This window comes from Microcebus murinus, chromosome 18 (assembly GCF_040939455.1).
Source record: "Microcebus murinus isolate Inina chromosome 18, M.murinus_Inina_mat1.0, whole genome shotgun sequence".
Taxonomy (NCBI): domain Eukaryota; kingdom Metazoa; phylum Chordata; class Mammalia; order Primates; family Cheirogaleidae; genus Microcebus; species Microcebus murinus.
Window position 1 is genome coordinate 13,918,636 of NC_134121.1, and position 21,562 is coordinate 13,940,197.

The 21,562-nt window shown below is 52.3% G+C and overlaps 1 protein-coding gene across 1 annotated transcript in view; it reads left to right on the plus strand.

The window, feature by feature from the left end:
- The window catches only part of NTN1 (netrin 1), a 185,954-nt gene that overhangs the window by 128,138 nt on the left and 36,254 nt on the right, over positions 1 to 21,562 (plus strand). Inside the window, exons 4-5 of the mRNA XM_075994174.1 lie at positions 1,341 to 1,490; positions 4,790 to 4,843. Coding sequence (XP_075850289.1) covers positions 1,341 to 1,490; positions 4,790 to 4,843 — 204 coding nt within the window. The remainder of the gene's footprint in view (positions 1 to 1,340; positions 1,491 to 4,789; positions 4,844 to 21,562) is intronic.

The window sequence follows — 21,562 nt, forward strand, 5'->3', positions numbered from 1 at the left end:
GCCCTCCTCGAACCTGACAGGGGCACCCACGGCGGGACCCTCGCTCCCGGGGTTTCCAGAAGCTTTCGCATGTCCAGACAACTTCGACAAACAATTCCTCACATTCTTCCCTTCTCTGCTTTCCTGCCTTGCCCCCTCCCTCCCTCCCCGTCCTGATTCTCCTCACTGGCCCGAGACTGGGTGGGAGAGGCCACGTTTCACCCACAGACTCGCGCCCTCAGCGCTTGCTGGGAGGTTCTCATGGGGCTCTTTCAGGATCTCTGCTCTCACTGTGTTCTTGGATTTTTTTTGCACCATTTGGAGCAAGAACACACAGCAGCCACCAGGCACCCACTGAAGGTGCTGCAGGGCGCCTTCCTGCAGACAGCTCCCCGCCTCTTCCAGCATCCTTGGGGAGGGGGTAGGCAGGACATTGGCCGCCCTCCTTCTGTCCTCCCCTTCCCCACTCACACTCCGAACCCCCGTCCAGGTTGGGGAGGTGGGGTGCAGCAGGAAGGGCTGGCGTCCTGCACCTGCTGCTGTGGCTGTGCTGCCTGGAGTGTCAGGACGGCCCCCGAGGTCCTCTGGCTGCTCTGATACCCATACTGGGTGCTTAGGACACAGTGGGGGAGCCTCGGGGTGCAGTGTGACCGGGTGCCACTCCTCCGCAGCCGGGCGGAGTGGTGGGGCCTGCCCTGAGGCACAGAAGCCACTGGCCTGAGTGTCAGGGCCTCGCTGCCCCCCAGTCAGCATGGCTGGTCCCTCCCTGGGAGTTCCCTTCACCTCTCCAGTCTTCCTTTGCACAGTTAATCCAGGCTTTAAACTAAATTCTCACTGTGACCCTTTCCAGAGCTACAGTTTATGGGTTTTGTGATCCAGAAGACTGAGCCTGGCTGCAAAGCAGGGCATGGGGGCAGCAGCCTGGGGGGCTGCCGGAAAACTCAGGGCTTCATCAGGACCTGGACCCCCTTCCTCGCACCCACAAGGCCAGCAAGGGGTCTGGGAGCTGCCTGGGGACAGAAAGTGAAAATTCGTAGACTTACCTTGTCAAGGGAAGGTGGCCGCCAAGTCCTGACTCCCGTGGGGCTGCGGGCTTTGTATTCCTGAGAACATTTGAGTGCAGGCCTCCTCCTGGGGCCTCCCCAGCTTCCCTCTCCCACTGCCAGAACGGGCCTTTCAAGTCAGTCCATTTTGGTTTTTATTCCCCATTTCCAGGTGGGCGGGTGGCCAGTATCAGAGCTCTGGAATGTGTGTGGGCTTGGCTGGGCCTGCCCCCCCATCCCCGCTCTTCCCCTGGGGCGGGTGGGGGGGGGGAGTCCTGCGGGGTGTGCGCTGACCCTCCCGTTGTGTGTTCTGCACAGCCTGTGATTGCCACCCCGTGGGCGCCGCTGGCAAAACCTGCAACCAGACCACCGGCCAGTGTCCCTGCAAGGACGGCGTGACGGGCATCACCTGCAACCGCTGCGCCAAGGGCTACCAGCAGAGCCGCTCTCCCATCGCGCCCTGCATAAGTATGTGCTCACACTCTGGCTTGGGTGGGGGGTGAGCCGTTTGGGGCTGCCGGTCACTGACGTCCAGTGGGTTCAGCGCTCATGGACGTGCATCTCTGCGTTCAGCGCCCGGTGATCAGTGAGTCCTCTTGGGAGACCTCCCAGGTCCGTAGGGTTCCTACAGAGGAAGCTGGGGGCTCAGCAGAGCCAGCCTGTCTGTGGCTCTCTGTCCTGACGAACACCGGGTCTCCTGCTTCAGGTGCCGTCCTCACATTCCACCTTGACCCCGGACCTGGGGTGGGCCCGTGGCAGGGGCCACTGCTGCTGCTGCCCACGGTGTGCTCAGAACAGACAGACCGAAGGCCCAGGGCCGGTGAGGGAGCTGGGCAGGGCTCCCGTGCACGGCACCCGCAGCCCCTGAGAAGCCCCTGAATTGCTGGAACACGAGGAGGAGTGAGAAAGATGGCAGAGGCCACTCAGGAGGCTCGGCCCAGAGGAGTTTCAGTATGTTACATCTGGTAGGGTCACACTGGTGTCATGAGGAGGAGGTTAGCCATGGTTGGAAGTCAAGCCTGGTTGGGAGCTGCCCCCTGCTGACACCCCCAATCCCCTGCCTCAGCCCTGTTGATTCCTTGTGCAGGGCTGACCGAGGCCAAGAAGGGAGGGCAGGAGCAGGAGCGGAGCCCAATAAACAAGGCAGAGCCCCTGGGCAAAGTCTGATTCTCTGGGAAGCAGGGATTGGCAAACTCTCGTCTCTGGCCCCGGGAGTTGGCTGCTGCCTGTTTCTGTGTGGCTTGATGATTTAACAATCATCTTTTTTTTTTTTTTTTTTTTTTTGGCCTGGGCTAGAGTGCAGTGGCATCAACACAGCTCGCTGCAACTTCCAACTCCTGGCCTCAAGTGATCCTCCTGCCTCAGCCTCCCCAGTAGCTGGGACTGCAGGTCCATACCACCATGCCCAGCTAATTTTTCTGTTTTTTTTTTTGTAGAGACAGGGTCTTGCTATGTTGCCAGGCTGGTCTCAAACTCCTGGCCTCAAGGAATCCTCCTGCTTCAGCCTCTGAAAGTGCTCGGATTATGGGAGTAAGCCACCGTGCCTTTTACCTTTTTTAATAGTTGAAATAAAAATCAAACGAAGAAAAATATTTCATGACAGCATTATATGAAATTCAAAGCTCAGTGTCCGTAAATAAAGTTTTCTTGGAATACAGCCACACCTACTTGTTTATATGCTGTCTGTGGCTGCTTTGAGACTAGCGACAGAACCGTAGTTTTATGGAGGCTGCATGGCCCTCAGAGCCTAAACTATGTCCTGCCTGGCCCTTTGCAGAAGTCAGCTGACCTCTGGGTTAGGGGTTTTCAGCGTCCCTTAGCTCTGAGTGGGCACTGGTGTCTACGGTCAGTCTTGACAGTCACATGGCCAGTGCCACAGGGCCACAAGCACAGAGGCCGGGCCCCCTTCACACAAGCAGCCACTGCAGGGTCCTTGGAGTGTCCTCCCCCAGCCCTTGCAGAAACCCACGCCCCCAGCAGGTGGGAGCTTGGACACGCCACACCGTCCAGGTGGGTATGGCCTTCACTTCAGGAGCATGTCGCTGTATCCATTGCAGCAGCTCTTCTGATCGGTTTCTGGATGAGATGTTTCCCCATGGCTGTCTGCGGGCCGTTGCTGATAGCAGATGACCCGGGTCGGAGCTGAGTAGCCACCCAGGGCAGAGCAGGTGGATGGTTTGCGCGGCAGCCTCCAGTTGCTGGTCTCACGCTTGTCAAAGTCTTTCTCTTCTGTCCGTCCAAAAGCTGTAAGGTGGACGTTTTTAGAAAGTGGAGGAAATCTGGGGTTATGAAAATATGGAGGAAAACTGAGGTCTCCCTCCTGAATGAGTTGGGATCTGCCAGGTTGCTCAGAAATGGCCGGAATCAACATTTCACATTCCCCAGTGGAAAGACCCAACTTGAAAATGGAGCCGATGCTTCAGAATCAGAGGCCAAAACCTCGGGAAATGGGAACTCTCACCTTCCAACACGTCTGTGCCCTCTCCCTTCCTCTCGCAAAGGGCAAGCTGGTGGCTGGCGTGAGCGAGCATTTCCCCCCAACAGTCTGAGGACCTGGGAAAGGGAAGGGAGGGCCGTGGAAAGTTGGGAGGATTTCCATGAGCTCTTCCCAAGGGCACTGGCTGCAGATGCACAAGCAGTGCCTGGAGGACTGGTGTCCTGTCGTGTCACGGCTCAGGAAGCCATGGGCCCTCCATGTGCATCCCTGACTTCAGCCCCGTTCATGGACTTGCAGGATTAGACTCAGCCACTCGGATGTTGCCTCCAGAATGTGGCACAAGGTGGGTTGCTGTTGCTAATAAAATCACCCGAGAGCAAGATCTGACTCCAGATTTTGAGGGCTGTGTCCCCACCCGTTCTTCCTAACGGTGCCAAGGCTGCCACCTCTGGGTGACTCCCAGATTTGCCTCCGGCCTGAGTATTCCATCCCCATCCATCAAGCCTCTCATCCTAGCTGGTGTAGAATCTGGGGATCTAAGGACTTACCCCAAAGAGTCAGATGGTGGCTTAGAGTCCATGGGGTTTGTGGTCACTCAGCAGAGGAAGTGAGTCCCTTCCCCTCAGGGACTTTTGGTGCATGGTTTGGCCTTGTCTAGAAAGAGGAAGCCTGAGCTTTGAAGCCCGGCAGTGAACTGATGATGCTCAGTGGGGACTGGCTGAGCCTCCTCACCTTTTTGAGCTCAGGGTTGGGTGCAGGAAGTCGTAGGAAGTGATCGCTATTCCAGGTAGAAAGAAAATAATCAAAATGTAGCACATGCTTTTTTCAGGCCCTTGGGTCTTCTGTGCTCTGGGTTGGGAGATGTGAGCCCATGGGAACCTCGCCCTGGCGCGGGCACTTCTCTGCACACGGGAGGACCCTCCCTTGGGGCGGGCTCCCGGCCCCCTCACATGCCATCCCTGCTGCGAGACCCTTCTCCACCTGGGGCCTGAGCTCAGCGGCTGAGCCACGGCTGAGCCACGTTAATGACCCGCCAACAGAGAGCCCAAGTGCGGCGCGCTCACCAGGCCTGGGAGGGTCACCCTTCCCTGTCCCCTCCACAGCCAGGAGCTGCCGTCATCCTGCCAGGTGAAGGGACAGCTTCCAGAGGAGAACTGCAAAACCCGCTGCTGACTCTTCCCCTCCTGACGTTTCCCTTCTTGGCTGGGAAAGGGAGGGGAAGGTCCTGGAAAGTTGGGAGGAGACTGTGCTGAGCTCGTTCTCTTTCTAAGGTCACAAATAACATCTTCTTACCTGTTTTCTCTTCCACCCTGTCCTGAACCTCGAAAAGAGATCCCTGTAGCACCACCAACCACCGCGGCCAGCAGCGTGGAGGAGCCTGAAGGTAAGCGTCCCCGTCCCCTCCCTTCTCCTTTCTTGCCGTTGCCGTGGTGGGCGGGAGGGGTGTTAGGAGGCCCCAACTCCTCTGTACCACCCTCTGGGCTCTGCTGCAGGGGCGTGGCACCCCCCGGGCTGCCCTGAAGAGGGTGGAACCACGGGCACTTTTTTGTGACTTCCGTTGCCTCTCCTCCCAAGCCCAGAACCCTAAATTTTGAGCTGCTCTGACTTGTGCACCAAAGTTGGGAAGCTGTGTGCCTGCCCAGCGACACCCGAACCAGGGGCACGGAACTCCCTCCAGGGGCTGCAGAGAGGGGATGGAAAAGGGGCTCTTGGGCCTGAGGGTACACAAACAGAATCTGGGGGGCCTGTGAGCCGGGGCGGGAAGAGAATCGCATCTTCCCTGTCATTCACCTGTAACTGCAAATTGAGCATTTCCTCCACGATGAACGGAGGCTGCAGAGCGCAGCCGGCGGACGTGCCTGTGACTTGGTCACCAGTGGAAATCACAGCTGTGTTGACATCACGTTACAGTTGGTGCTTGAATTGCTGTTTATGCTCAGTATTGCTTCAAAATTACAGAAGTTACCAGACCGCCAGCTAGATCCTGATTTATAGTCATTAATAAAGGAGCACATATATAATGTAACTATACCATCCATCTGGGTTTTTAAAGACACTTGGATCGCTCTACTTCGGTATTGTTAGTTCCCTGTGTCGTGCTCTGTATTATACTTTAGCACCGAGAAACGTTATTCTGAGGAGGGGTGCAGAGGCGTCACTAGTCCTCGGCATAGGAAAGGTTTGGGCACTCGGAGGGCAAGCATGGAGCTCTGTGGGTGGGGTGCCCTGGTCTGGGGTCACACGAGGCTTTTTTGTACTGGTACTTGGGGCGGGAGTGGGGAGCAGAATGGGACAGTGGGGGTCCCAGCATGGCCACTCCTGCTAGCTCTGGGGACCTTTTCCCTCTCCAGATAGGACCATGGTGGTGGGGTATTGGGGAGCTTGCAAACCCCTGTGGCCGCCTGACTATTTTAGGGTAAAGACTGGATTTGGGAGAGTATTGGCAGTGCACTGGGAGCTTGAGAGAGAACAGATTGAGAATTTCCATGTGCACAGTCCACAAGCAGCCCTCACATAGGAGAGGACACCGATGTGTTTCAGGCAGCGCTGGGGGTCACCCACGCTGGAGAAGGCCAGACACGGTGGGGGCTCCAGTTGTCTGCAGGGTCTTTGGGCACCTTTGTCTGAGCTATTCGCAGGAGGGATGGCGACGAGAAGGGTTCGGGGGAAGCAGCATCTCAGGGTGGCTGGGTGACAGAGCCCAGGCGGGGACGAGGAAGTGCTCTCTGTCACAGCACAACTCAAAAGAGCATCCCAAATCAGTCTAGCTCTAGGAGAGAGCAGTTTTGAAGCCAGGAAACGCTGAAATGAAATCATGACTCTTGCTCTCCTTGATGTGATATATCTGCCGTCACCTAACTGACAACGGCCTGCCTGAGTGACACTCACCTGGACAAGGTCTCCGGGCTGTGCACGGTGGGGGTGGGGATGGGACGGGGCTTCCCAGCAGGGGTTGCATAGGCAGCTCATCCAAGGGCAAGACAGATCCTAATGATCTCTGTCTCTGTCTCCTCCCACTTTTCTAGTCTTTGCAGCTTGACTTTGGGTTTCTTACAGTGGCTTTTGGCTTTTTCCCTTCCAAATCAGAAATGGACAAGTGGGGAAAAAGGGGGGAGATTGGAGAGGAGACTCATGAGATTTCTGCGTAGGCTACAAGGAGCTGGGATAAAGCATGTGAGGTTCTTGGCACTCCCAGAGAAAAGATTCCTGAGCAAACTACTTATAAACACTTGTAACATCCTCTTTTGAAATGTCTTCCTTAGCAGGCCTTGCTTAGTGAATTAACTCTTCTGACTCTCTGATTTTTGTTACTATTTATTTCCTTCCTTTATTCTGAACCTTAAAAAATATGGTTGAAGGCCGGGCGCTGTGGCTCACGCCTGTAATCCTAGCTCTTGGGAGGCCGAGGCGGGCGGATTGCTCAAGGTCAGGAGTTCAAAACCAGCCTGAGCAAGAGCGAGACCCCGTCTCTACTATAAATAGAAAGAAATTAATTGGCCAACTGATATATATGTAAAAAATTAGCCGGGCATGGTGGCGCATGCCTGTAGTCCCAGCTACTCGGGAGGCTGAGGCAGAAGGATCACTCGAGCCCAGGAGTTTGAGGTTGCTGTGAGCTAGGCTGACTCCACGGCACTCACTCTAGCCTGGACAACAAAGCGAGACTCTGTCTCAAAAAAAAAAAAAAGAAAAAAAAATATGGTTGAAACTGAGGCAATCAGTAAATAAACACCCTTATAAAAAGAACTTTCCTCCCGGAGGGGCTGAGCGAGCAGGTTGGAAGCTTGTAGGTGTGGCCAGACCCTTGCAGACCTGCTCTGGGGGTCTCCAGGTGCCCGGAGTCTCTGACGCTCTCTTGGGAGAACACGAGCCAGCCCTGGGACCCGAGTGCTGGGCTGCGGGGCCTCCCGGGGCCCAGAGAGCCTGGGCTTGCCTTGTCTCGGCAGCCGGGACTCTGCGGGCAGGCGGCCAGGAGGGCCCTCTGGGAAGCGGGGCCTGGGAGCTCGTGCTTCCAAACCTGTCCACTCTTGCAGTGTTTGGATAGTGAAGGCCGCTGTGCAAGGCTGCCTGAGAAAAGCTTATTTACTTTTGCCTGCGTAACAGAGGAGAATTAATAAGCTGAGAATTTGTTCTGAAAGCTGATGGACATAACCTCACCCTGAACTCATCCCCTTGAAGGGCCAGCTCACGCAGGGAATGTTCTTTACCTGCTCGCTGCGCTAGCTGGTAAGCCGTCGTGGGGCAGGGAGGCGAGGACACAGAGCCCGTGGGAGGTCTGGGGCAGGGGGAGGCCAGGAGGGAAACAGGCAGGAAGGGGAGAGGGACCACCCACCCAAAAAGGGCATTGTGCCCAAGGCTTCCCAGCACACACCCACTCACTGGTTGTTGAAGCCGCCACACTCAGGGCTAAAAGAGGAACACCTGCTTCCTTGCTCTCCATCAACTTGAGAGGCAGTTTTGATTTGCAGATTGTCTGGTTTTGGGGGGGCCACCTGGTTCGGTGGGAGGAGCACTGGTTTGGAGCCAGGAGGTCTGGGGTTGATCCTTCACTGGCTGTAAGGACTTGGACCATGCAACAGCTTCTTTTTTCCTTCCTCTCTAAAGAATGAAGGAGTGGGACCAAGTGGACCCACGGGCCCTCCCCGTCCTGGCTCTCTGTGGTTGGAAGGACCATCTCCTCCTGCTGGGATTTTGCTCCTCCTTCTCCTGCCCCTTCCACCTCCATTTTCCCCACAAGTCCTTGCAGAGGCCCATGGGCTGAGGTGCTGGGAAATAGTTAACAGCTGGCTGGGTTGGGGGAGGGGGCTGATTTGTAGCATCTGCCGCTTTCCTTGGTGTAAATACTCCTTCCAGGCTGGTTGTAGGCTCCCCGGTGCAATATTGCCGAACCTAAAGTCAGGGAGAGATGTGCATAGTCGGCTCTCAGAGCCCCCGTGAGCTGACTCCACCTGCCACTGCCCGTGGGCCTTCCGAGGGCCATGGGCAGCCAGAGTGAGGCAGAGCAGATGAATCAGCTAATACCAGAAATTGAGTGGGCATCGTAAAAAGAAAAACAATAACAAAAAAAACCTACTGGCAGAGAATCAACTGAAGATGGTTAGAACTTAATAAGAGAATTCTGCAAGGAGGCCATTGCAAAATTAACAAAGGTAGGTAACTTTTCTTACATATCAGCAATAAGTAGTTGCAAAAGAGCATCACACTGAGTGAAAAGTATACAACAGGACGTCTGTCCTTCTGCTAGAAATGGAACGCAGACATCCTCAGGAAGAAGCGCACGTCTGCTGGAAGGGGCACAGCTGTCTTTTGAGGAGAAGGTGGACACACAGCTGGGGTACAGAGAAAGGAGAGGCCAACTCCTGGGCTCCCCTCAGCCCCTGGGCCTGTCTTCCTGCTGCTTACCTCGTTTGGGGCCTTCCTGGTACCTTCTGCTAACTGCCCCAGTGGCCCCAGCAGCCCCAGCCTGGGGTGGGGTGGCTCGTAAGGGCACCCATGCAGCCCTTCAGGGTGGTCTAGAGAGCAAGCTCCGGGAAGCCTGGAGGCTGGAGCACCGAGGAGCCCCGCGCCCAGGTGCTGCCCGGCGTGTGTGGCGGGGTGAGGTTGACCACACAGCTGTTGCATCGGGTGGCCTCTCAGCACCTCCATGTTTTGGTCGAAGGAAATTGGGTTTCTGTAGGCCTGCAGCCCGGATAAACATGGATTTAGTCGCATTTCAGGCTTTTGTTTACCAAGATGGGGAATCGGAAAATGAGCTGGTGTGGCCCGAGGGTGGCATTGGTGAGGTGTGGGGGTGGGGCCAGAGGGAAGAGAGGCGCCAAAGTTGGGAGCCTGAGACCCGAGTCCTGCTTGACCTCTCGTGGCTTCTTCCTCCGGGAAACAGGGTAATAATGACCCTGCCTGGAAGGGTTGTTAGGATTCGATGGGCTGATCCAAGTGAAGCCTTTGATTCAGTGGTGGGATTATTGTAAATGTGCAAAAAAACCCAATAAAACCACAGGGCAAATCCAAACCCCTTGGTAGGACGAGGGGTTGAGCCAGCTAAGGTGTCGGCATGAGGACAGGTGTGGCGAGTCGGCTGGATGTGGGCCCGAGGAGGAGACTGGCAGTAACAGGTGTGCTGCCCAAGGCAGGAACAACCGAGGGGACTGCCGGGTTGGCCTCATCACGGCCTTCCAGCAGCCGGTGTTAGACCCTGGACCAAGTGGAGAGTTGAAGAGTAGAAACCAAGTAAAGGTCGAGTACCTTTCTTCATTATCGCCCAAAGGTGGAGACAACTCACTGGTGGACAGCAGATGGGTGGATAAGCAGAATGTGGCACAGCCGCACAATGGCATATTATTCAACCATGGAAAGAAAGGAAGTAGACTGACGTGTGCTACAACCAGATAAACCTCGGAAACATTGACCCGGGATAAGAGATAAATGGATGCTGGCTCAGTAAAGGAGACATCATTAATGCATATATATGATGCTCACTCTATCCTAGGCACTGTTCCAAATGCTTTATGTTATTAACCATTTAATCGTCTCATCCACCCACAGAGGTAGGTACCCCCATTTTACATAGGTGGAAACTGAGGCACAGAGAAGTTGGTGAGCACTAGAAAGCAGCATCACTGGGCTTCTGGCCGAGGTCGCCTGGCCTAAGAGTCAGTCTGTGAGTGGTGTTGGCCACCATGGCATTCTGCCTCTCGGAAGTTATGTTGTTTGGTCAATTTAGGGTATTTGAAAAAAATTCGTGACCAAGTGTGGTAACATCCTACCAGGAGAGAAGACAAACTCCAGCATCCACCGGAGGGTGACCTGCAACCCTGGAGAGAATGAAGGAGTGGGACCAAGTGCACGCAGGGCACTCCCTGCCCTGGCTCTCTGGTAGGAAGGACCATCTCTGTGATAGGAAGGAGGCAACCAGTTAAAGGCCACCGCTTTTTGCAGGTGCCAGTTAAAGGGGCTCTGGTGAGTGTGGTTGGTTGGCACATGGGGCTGGTGTGACCAAGGCCACAGGTTCTGGGCACAGGAGAACAGTTAGCAGAGCTTGGACCCTTTGGCCACAAGGCAGCCAGAGGGAGACAGAACAGACAGATCGGCTAGTACCAGGAAACGGATTGGCATAGTAAAAGGAAAAACAACAAAGAAAAGCCTACCAGCAGAGACTCAACTAAAGATGGTTAGAACCAATAAGAGAATTCTGCAAGGAGAGGGCATTGCAAAATTAAAAGGGGTTAGTAACTTTTCCTACATATCAGCTAATAACTAGTTACAAAACAGCACCACATTAAGTGAGTGAAGAGTACACAACAGGACGTCTGGTCTGTAGTAAGTATTCATGAACGCACATCAGTTTTAGGATAATGGTAACAAAATCTCAACTAGAATACCAATAAAGATATCAAACACACAGAAATAAATGTAGCAAAAAAAAAGCACAGACTATATATCAAAGAAAAGGACAAGACTTCCCCAGGGAGCACTAAAGACCAGAAAAAATGGAGGGTCTTGCCTTATTCTGGGAGGGCAAGACACAAAATTGTAAAAATGTCAATTCTCTGAGAAGTAATCTGTAAATTTAGCATAATTACAGTGAGAATCCCAATTGGATGAAACATGATTCTGAAGTTCATCTAGAAAAATAAATGAGTGAGAATAGCCAAGAAATTCTTTTAAAGACAATGAAATGAAGGGTGATTTACCCTACCAGATATTTGAATATATTGTAAATTGGATATTTGAATTAGTGTGAGGCTGGCACAGGAATAATCACTAACGCTGAGTAGAAAGTCCAGAAACAGGTTTAAATGTGAGCTTGAGAACTCAGTGTATGGTAAAGCAGTGATTGTTAATCAGGAAAACGGATAAATCAGTCAGCAAATGGGGCTGGGCAAACTGGCTGTTTATTTTTAAATAATAAAATTAGATTTCTACTTTATGCTATATATCACCAATGCATTAAAGATTTATGTATCTTTAATGAATCCTTAAAAGTTCTAGAATAAAATATGAGTATTGATGTAATCTTGGAGTGAAGAAGGCTTTTTACACATGATACAAAAGTCAGAAATCATAAAGGAAAAGATTTTGAACAGATATAAAAAGAAGACTTCTGTCCTTCAAAAGTCTATAAGCAAAATGAAAGGCAAACTAAAAGCTGAGAAAGACATTTTTTACATGGCCAAGCAGGGATTAATATCCTCAATAAATAACTTTTACAATTCAGTAAGACAGATCCTAATACAAAACCAGGCTGAGAAAGTGAACTAGAAATTCAGAGATTTTGTACAAACAGCAATAAGCATATGGAGTAGTACACTTACCAGTGAGCAAAACATAACATTAACTTTGCATCACTTATAAAGTCTTAAGAATAAAAAGAATGTTAACAAGAATACCAGCCGGGTGGGGTGGCTCATGCCTGTAATCCCAGCACTTTGAGAGCCTGATTTGGGAGGATAGCTTGAGGCCAGGAGTTCAAGACCAGCCTGGGCAACAGCAAGACCCTGTCTCTACAAAACAAAACAAAAAAACAAAACAATAGCTGGGCATGGACCCCATCTCTACAAAAATAAATAAATAGCTGAGCTTGATGGCCTATAGAACTACTTGGGAGGCTGAGGCAGGAGGATCGTTTGAGGTTGCAGTGAGCTATGATGATGCCGCCACACTCTAGCCCAGGCAACAGACCTTGTCTCCAAAAATGAATGAATGAATGAATGAACGAACCAGATTGACACTATTCAGAAAATACAAGTAATTCCCAATGTGGAAAAGGATTGGGGAAACAAGCACTCGCCTCCTCTGGTGGTTGGAGAGTAACGTGGCACCACTCTTATGAAGGGTGATTTGACATTATGTATCAGAATGTATCTGTGACCCCCTCAGTTCACGTCTGGAAATTTAGCCTAAGGAAATAGTGATGGTGTGCCAGGGTGTAGCTACAAAGGTTGTGGACATTGCAGCCTTGCTTATAGTAACAAAAGAGGGAAGCAACCTACCTGTCTTTCAGTAGACTGAGTTACACAACGCTGGGATATCCATATAATTAAGCTATAGGAGAATATTTCAGTGGAAAGATACAATATACTGCCAAGTTGACAAAAACAGATTTCACAACAGATTACACACGGAGGGTCAACTTTATTGGTAGAAAGACTGCTTTATGGAGCATTTCAAATAAATTGTTTCCTTATGTTCACATATTTCGGTGGTTCTCAACCAGAAACTCTTCTGTCCCCAGGAGACATTTGGCTATGTCTGGAGATAGTTTTGGTTGTCACACCTAGGTAGGTAGAGGCCAGGGATGCTGTTAAACATCCCGAACTGCACAGGACAGTCCAAGGAAGAACTGTCTGGCCCCAAATGCTAATAGTGCCAAGGTTGAAAAGCCCTGGTATATTTATACAGGATAAAATCCACACATTCTCTCCCAAAGCATTAATTAGGGATGCTGCAGCATTATATTAGATATTATATGTTATATATTACAATAGATAGACCCAGCTCATTTATTATTTATAACTACACGTCATATTGAAATGGATGCACTGAGGGTTTAGAAAGCTGTTAAGTCAGTAGCTGTTTCCCATGTTTAACCATATATTTTCCTGGTCCTTTTTCCATGGAGAATTTTATTAATGGCTTGACCTAAAATGAAATTTATCCCGAGTCGTGAGTCCTAACTATGTGTTAGTACATCCTGAATTAATGTGTGATTTAACTCGTTAAAATCTTTATTATGAAAAATCTCAGAGAAGTAGGGAGAATTGAGTGGTGGACAACCACATTCCCATCAGCCAGAGTTAACAATTAGCATTTTGCCATATTTGCTTCAACAATCTTTTTATTATTATTTTTGCTAAAATGTTTTTAAAGAAAAGTTCAGACATAATGACATTTCACCCCTAAATATTTCAGAATGCATCTCCAAAAAATAAGAACATCTTCTCAATACCGTTATTACACCTAACAAAATTAACAGTACGCTTTTTAATGTCTTCTGGTGCCCAGCCCATATTCAGAATTTCTTGGTTCTCCCCCAAAATATCTCTTACAGCTGGTTTGCTCGCTGGTTTAATTCTGAAGACATCGCGCAATGCTGTGATACACAAGGCAGTATGTTTAGGAGTGCGTAGGATACGGTGAATGTGAAGTGGCATGTAAAATGGGAAGTGGTACCCACCATGGTGCATCTTGTGGTTGTTAACCTCACCTAACCTTAAAGAAGAGGCCTGGCCACGTCGGCCTGGCCCTGTGGCTTTGCCGGGGTGTGAGCTCTGACCTTCCTTTAGGGCAGTGTCTGCAGGACAGGGGACAAGGGAGGGAGGGAAAGGCATCATCTGCAGTCCTCTCTGTGGTTGGGGGCACAGGGTTTGGAAGCCACAAGACGTTCAGCAATTATTTAAGGTGTTTAAATCAGGTTTAAGCTAGAATTCCTCAACCTCAGCACCTTGACGTGGGGCTGGAGACTTCCCTGTGGCGGGGGCTGTCCTGTGCACCGCAGGACGCTGAGCAGTGTCCCTGGCCTCACCCTCCAGATGCAAGCGCCTGTCCTCTGGCCAGTCGTGACGATCAGATGTCCCCTGGGGATAAAAGAGCCTCTCTTTTAAAACCACTAGATTAAACCCAGATTTCCTGACATCAGCCCGAACTGCCAGAACTCCCATCCAGGGGAATAAAACCCTGAGACCGAAAGGGGCTCTTCCAGCGAGGGGACCTGCTCACTGCCCCCTGCCTTGCGATCAGAGTGCCCACTGGTATTCAGTTGAACCGTGTGGGATTGCCGCTATTATTTGACCATTTGTGACCCACAAACGCGGCAGTTTCATGTGGTCCAGCTTAATGTTTACTTTCCCTTGGGCAGGAGACCCTGCTCCCCGGCGGCCTGCACAAACCAGTTCCTCGTTCCTCCTTTCCCACTCTGTCCCTTCTGTCCGTCGCCCCCTCTGTCTCTCTCTTCTACACCCCCCACCACCTTCCTCCTCCCTTCCTTGTCCCCGGCCACCTCCCCCATACCCCCTCCTCCCTCTCTCTCTCTTTTTTGGGGCCTACACAAAGGGCCAGGGCAGAGGTCATGCTGGGGGTGAGCGGTGCCAGGCCAGCGCCACCGCCCCCACCCCTCCTCCGGGGGCCTCTGTCACCCCCAAAGAGCACAAAGGACTCCATTTGCATGGCGGGTTTCAGGACCCCCATTGTTCCCCTGTCACTAGGCCTTTGCAGGTGGAGTCGCCACCAGCCTCAAGGGAATAAAGGGATGAGCTGGGAGGCCAGAGGAGCAAGTGGGGCGGAATATTTAGCGCTTCTTGGGAGCTCTTCCCACTAGGGACTCGCTGGGGATGGCTGATGGGACCAGGACAAGTGACAGGTGTCAGAGGGGGAGAGAGGATAGGAGTTCCCGGGATCCCACCTCCATGTCATGCACCTGTCACAGCAACCTTGCTGGCAGAGGCGAGTGGGGGTAGGGGCTGCAGACCTGGGCTGAGACAGGGGTGGGTGCAGAGACCCCCGGGCCCTGCCCAGATCTCTGCCTGAAGCCCCTTGGGAGTTCCTATTGGAGGTCACTGTCTGGCCTGTGGTGGGAGGGGACATGCAGTGTCTGGTCCATGCACCTGCAGCGGACAGCTCTTCCATCCCTATTGCAATAGGCTCACCTGGCCGATCCTCTGCAGCCACTGAGCTGGGGTATGTAAAGTCCCCTCCACCCGGGAGGCAGGGGTTGGGCAGCACCCACAGTGGTCCCTTGCTTACTTAATTATCTTGCCAGATCTAAAGTCACTCCAGACTTAAAGTAATAGTAACAGCCATTAATTCAGTCCTTTGCTTAAGGTCAGGTGTTTTGAGTATTTCACCCCACCCCAATTAAGGCATCCTGTGAGCCACTTCATAGCCCTGGGCCCAGTGAAGCCTGGAGCTATCCCAGTGAAGAGGAGGAGTGGGCTGGTGATCTATCCGGCCTCCTCCTACCTCACAACCTGCGACCCAGCTGGGGCCCTGGGAAGGACTGGTCTGGAGGCCACTGCAGTCCCCATTCCCCATCCTCCCTTGTCCTATCAGCAGCAGCTGGGCAGGGCCTGGTGCACAGAGCCGCCTTGTGTTCTTAGGCACCGTACCCAGGGGGCCACCAGGGAACTCTTTCAGGGTTGTGTTGAGGGGACTGTGGGGCATTTGGACCAAGGAGGGTGCCCAGCCTCGGGGAGGGAAAGAAGAGAGTGGACTGGGGACAATGTTTACCCAATTGCTAGGCGACCTCCCTCGTTTGGACATAGACCTTCAGAGTTGGAAGGCTGGGAGCCTACCAGACTGTCCCCACCCACCTCCTGCTGGGCAGGACTTTCCTCTTCTGCCACTAAAACTGTGGGTGTGGCCACATGAAACTAGTCCCCTGCCTCTGCCCTGAGGCATGATTCAGACGTTTGACCTCACAGATCGGGACCCTTGTCTTTGCCATGGGGCAGAGCTTCAGCTGCAGTAAGAGCAGCGGGTTGGAGTCTCAGGAGAGGCAGTGGGGCTCTGACCCTTCCCATTCCCCCTTCCAGAGAAGGGAAGATTGTGACAAGTGTCACTTGTAGTGTTTGTGGTCTCTGCTTATAAGTAAAATGTGGATTGAGGAGAGAAGAAAGCCTTTTTTGTTTGCAGAGATCAGGAATGAAGCAGGGGTCTTGAAATGAATCTATTAATATTTTGCACAGAGAGGCATCTGAGGACTGGTGGCGTGTGGGAGCCAGCTCACACCTGCTCACACTGGCCCACAAGAGCTGACCGTGCCATCTCTTCCCAACTGTGTTCAGGGTGTCACTCTGGGAGTTTGAAATCCGCCATGGTGGGAATATTTACACCTCAGAAATTGGCAAATGGTACAAATATTTTTCCTCCCCGGAGGTGAGCCAGGTGTTAAACATTTCTCAGCATAGCATTATCCAAAAGGCATCCTGGGAGTGGAATTCTGGATCTCGATACCAGAACGAACCTAGAGTTAGGTCATCTGATCAGGCCTCCATGTTTGACAGATGGGGAAATTGAGGCTCAGAGGAGGACGGTGACTTGCCTTAGGTCACATAGTGGGTTGATGGTAGAACCAAGGTTTCCACTTCACCGTAGTGCCTCAAGCAAGCTATCCTTCCAAGCAGTAAGTTCTGGAGAGAAGTCAGACTCAGGCAGAGGCTTGGAAAAGATTCCTCCTGCTGAACAGAGATTAGAAATTCACGGAGTGTTTGGGGCTATGGGTTCTAGAGACAACTTCACGATTTTCTGCAGCCCAAGCTGGGCGAGGTATCTACCCATTGCCAGCCTCCTCCCCACTCCCCCAGCAGGTGGGACGTGTCCCTAGTCCCTGGCCAAGCATTCCCTTCTGTCCCTTGAGGCCACCTCCTGCAGCCCCAGGGATGGGAAGTCCCACTTCAGCATCTGAATCTCCCCCGGGCCCACGACATCTTCATGACAGCTTAACCAGACAGGGAAACCACTCAGAAGGTGACCTCTTGGGGCCTGACAGTCGACGAGTGTCCCGGCCCTGGACTTTATCCCTGCCCTTCTTCCTCTGTGTGGCCAATTTATTGCTGTGGGTGAGAGAAGAGGTGGGATGCCAGCCATTCATTCGGGTTATCGGGCCCCTGGTGTTTTTGGCTGGGTTCCTCGGAACCTCCAGAGGCCTGTGAGGGATTTGTTGGGAGATCGCTCTCAGGAGGCGGCAGGAAGGGTGTGAGGGAAGCGGTGTGGTGCAGGGCAAGTCCAGCCTCACCTGATCCCACGTGAGCTCAGGAAGGTGAGTTGTGCCAAAGAAGTCCCGCTGAGAGGCAGAAGTGCCGGGCGGCAACACCTGCCCACCTCAGTCGACGTCCGCACCCTGGGAGGGATGTGACGTTGACCTTTCAGATATCTCCGAGCAAAGCAGTGTCCGTCCGCCGAGAGCAAGCCTTCAGAGGAGGGCACAGGTGTGAGCCGTGAACAGCTGGGGGTGGGCGCACGGGCCCAGGAAAGGGGCTCTGAGCAGGGCGTCAGCCACATCTGCTCTGCTTGGCAAGTAATATGATGGGAAAGGAAGTTTTATTGGGATCTAGGGACCATCTGCATTTCTGTTTTGTCTGTTCTCCAAGAGCTCTGTGCTGTAGAAAGTCCTGGTGGTTATTCTCTGGGGTCCCGTGTCCTCCCTCCACGTCCAGCCAGCCTCTCAGTAGTGACAGGCTTACTGATATTGCCTGTCTCTCTTCTCTCTGCACACCGCTGCTACTTCTGCTGCTGCCTAAATTCAAACTCTCCTTACTTCTCACAGCCTTGTGTTGGTCAGGGCAGGCTATGTGCTGTAACAAACAGCCCTGATGGTATAGTTCAGTTATTTCTCACTCACAAGACATCCGTCACATCCCTGCTTGTGTGGCTCCCTTCCAGTGAGTCAGGGGCCCAGGCTCCTTCCATCACATGGCTCTGCCATCCTCTAGGGCCTTGGAGTCATCGCTGCATCCAGCCTTAGACAGGGAAAGAGACTGCAGGGTGTTCACGGGAGACTTCTAAGGCCTATGCCTGAAAGTGGCAGGTACCATTTGTGCCCTTGTCCCATTGGCCAGGACTCAGTCACATGACCACCTCAACTGCAGGGAGTTCTGGGTAATGTAGTCTGTGCCCAGTGGGGGGGATGAAACGGTGTTTTGTAACCACACGTGGTCTTCCCCATAGATCCTTGTTGGTCACTCTGCTGACTTCAGAGGCATCTGTGGCCACCTGTCATCTTGGTGCTGCATGCAGTTATTGGCTCAAAAAGTGTTGGGGAGCTTCAAGGGCCTTTTTGTGTATGTAGGAAACAGTTTAGCTCAGTCTTGGCCGCGGGGAGTGCCTCATCCCCGACAGCTGCCTAGGTTTGGGGTGTGGGCAAACTGGGCAAAGATAACATCGGGTTCCAAGGCATGACCTCATCGGCATGGGCTTAATCAGCCGAGCTAACGGGCCAGCCAGCCAGCCCGGTGGACGCGACAGGGCTACAAGCATCCCTCTCTTTCGTGACCTTACCAGGGAGCCCCCGCTTAGCTCAGCTGAATCACCCTTCAGTGTTGACAGCAGTTCCAGCCTGTGTCCACTGTTGGCTCTCGCTGGAGAAGCCTATAGAGAGCCAACTGGATCCCCGTTGGGACAGCTTTGTTTTCCCTGCTGAACACAAAATCCCCTGTTCACTGGGAGAGCGGACAAGGAGACCCCATGGGGCTGGCCCGGTGGGAGCAGATACCAGTGAATGCAGCGCCCCAATGGCTTCAGCTTATTAAAGGCGAATACACAGGATAACTCTGCCCGCCGCGGCGCGGACAGAATGGAGGGCACAGAGCTGTTACAGCGGATTAGTGGCTGCAGACGGATGGAGGCAGGTGCAGCCTTTTCTGCGATTTGGAAGGGTTTATGAAATACTGATCCTATGCTCTGTAAATCCTTCCCTTGGCCGCATCTGGGCTACAGGCTGAAAATGGGGCATTTCTTGTTCCGCCGGGCTCGGTGGTGGCTTTTAGTGTTTCCCCTGCCCCCAACTCGTGGGGAATGCTGTCAGAGGATTCACACATTTGTCCGCTTACTCATTTTCGATTCACTCATCCATCGCACATTTACCAAGGGCCTGGCACTCGGTGCTAGGGTGACAGAGCTGAGTAGGACGTGGAATTTTGCCCTCAAGGGGCTCACGGTGTCCTATACAAAAAAGACATAAGGAGATGATTCTAATTCAGATTGTCAGCTGTTAACCAAGTCCGCACGTGTCCGCGGATACCCTTAGCTTTCCGTGGGCCTGGCCCAGTAGCAGGCGTCGCTGAGAGCCTCCTGGGTCTTCTGCTGGCCAGCTGAATGAAGCCTCAAGTGCAAGGTGGCTTGTTACCCCCCCCCCAGATGGGCTGCTGTTTCCTAACAGATGATGCTTATACGGTCAGTGGCATAGCTGGGAATTTGGGGTCCTCAAGCAAAAACTCTAGAAAGTTCATCGTGTGAGGCAGCAGCATTTGCATCTTGGAGAAGCCTTAGGAGGCTGCTGGCAGGTGTTTCTCTGGCTCTGATACAGATTCGGTCTCCAGGTCTTTCCTTCTAGAGATGGGGACCCCCACCCCATCCTCCCCCAGTCACACTCCGCTTCTACAGCTTGGTGACTTATCCTCAGCAGGCAGAAATCTCTGCGTGTACCCTCCCCCTGGGTTCACAGAGCTCATCTCTGGCGTGACAGTCTTGAACTTTGACTCTGACAAGAGATGTCTGAACTTGTTCTGTGGCTCAAGGTTTTGGTGAACACATTGCCATGAGGAAGGGGACGCTGTGGGTGGTTTTGATCTCAGTGCTCCCGTCAAGCCTGACTTCTGAGGCAGGAAGGACTTGAGATCAGAGTTAACCCTGTGCGTTTGTCCCAAGGGTCCCAGGTTCTAATAGGAGCTGGTGCTTGCAGGTACCAGGAATGGAGCCAAAAGGTGCCTCCCACATGTATGGCCTCCCTTGTGGGTGAAGGCTGGTTAGTGTCCTTTGTCTTCTGGAAGTCTGTCTGGGAGGCCCATATAGGTGAACTTCCCAGCGGCAGGCCAGGGGCAGCTCTTGGGGATCTGTAGGAGCCACGGCAGTGCCTGCACTCGTGAGCCACGCTTCTCCCGTTCTAGTCCCCACTAGTCTGAGGCTGGAAGGGAGTCTGGGAAACACAGACTGCAGGATGCTGCCAACGCTGGCAGACAGATATGGGGCAGTTGGAAATCTTGTGTCTGGGGAGTTGTTGGAGAAAGAAGAGATGTTAAGAAACAGAAGACTGGTACAAAAGATGAACTCGGCTTGTTTTTAAAACGTAGGACGTATGTAGGTGAGGTGGGCAGAGCAGGGATGAAGTCCAGGGTATGCACTGGTCTCTTGGCATCTTTCAACTTCTAGGCACCACACTCTGTAGTGGCTCTTTGGGAGGGTCACTGTGTCTCTGCCTGGTATGTGAAGGATGCTAGCACCTTCCGCAGGGGGTTATTTGGGTCTGTGGTTACCTGGAGTATATTGATAATTCTTTACTACCTTAAAACAAACACAATACCTTTATTCTTCATGGAGAAGGTAGCAGACTTTGGTCTTGGCAGGGAGGACTTCAGTTTTGCCGTGATTGTGACATTGCTGTAGAATGAGTGACTCCCTGTAAATATGGTTTCCAGATACCTGAGACACTGTTCTTGAAATGCCACAAAACTTTTAAAAAACATTGGGGATGGAAATCTTTTCAAAATGGATCACCAACTTTCTTGCCTTATTAAGCCATGCGCATTGAATGTGATTTCACCTTTTGAGATGATTCAGCCATTGCAAAAAGAATTGTGCTGTAATACAGTCATAATCTTGAACCTTATTCAACTATTTCAGGACCGTTTGCCTCTATTCAAAGTGGCGCTTAGTTATTCGACATCTGCTTTTCATAGTTTCATAGTTTTCTGCCTCCTCTTTGCCCTCGGTTTGCTAGCTGTTCCTTCTTCTTGGCAACGGGTTCCTCTCTCCCACCGCCCTTTAAATATATAGATCGTAGTGTGCTACGTTCTAGGAATGGTGATAACATTTATTATCGATGTTCATAAACAAAGAACAATTGGGCTATGAACAGACACCCAAAGGAATTTCCTTGGCAATAGCGCTTGGGCTGCTCAGAATTCTTCCTTCCTGGCTCTCACCTGTGTCAGGGAACTGAGACAGACAGATACGTGGCTTCCAGGTTAAGCAAGATTTTACAGTCACGATCACACTTTGGGGTTTACACTATACTTTCCAAAGAATCTGAAGCATTTTCACACTTAGCACGCGCGTCCGTAAGGGAAAGAGGAAACGGGATTAGTCTCTTCAGTTCTCTGAGGAACAGAGAGGTCAGGAAGGGGAACAGCACAAGGGGGTTTCTAAAAGCCACACCGTTTAAGTGTGAAGGAGCCAGGACGCCTTGGCTCTTTCTCCGGAAGTCTTGAAGGAAGGCTGTTCTGTTGGTGAAACAGGTGGTAGGCTTGTGCCGGGCTGTTCCGGAAGGTGGAACTAAGGCCGTCTGGGGGAGGTACAAGAGTCAGGTGAGGCTCCGCCAACAGCCGTCCTGCCCGGTCCTAGTGTCAGTACTGAGGGACATTCAAGTAGCAGGAATGGTGACAGGAGTACAAGG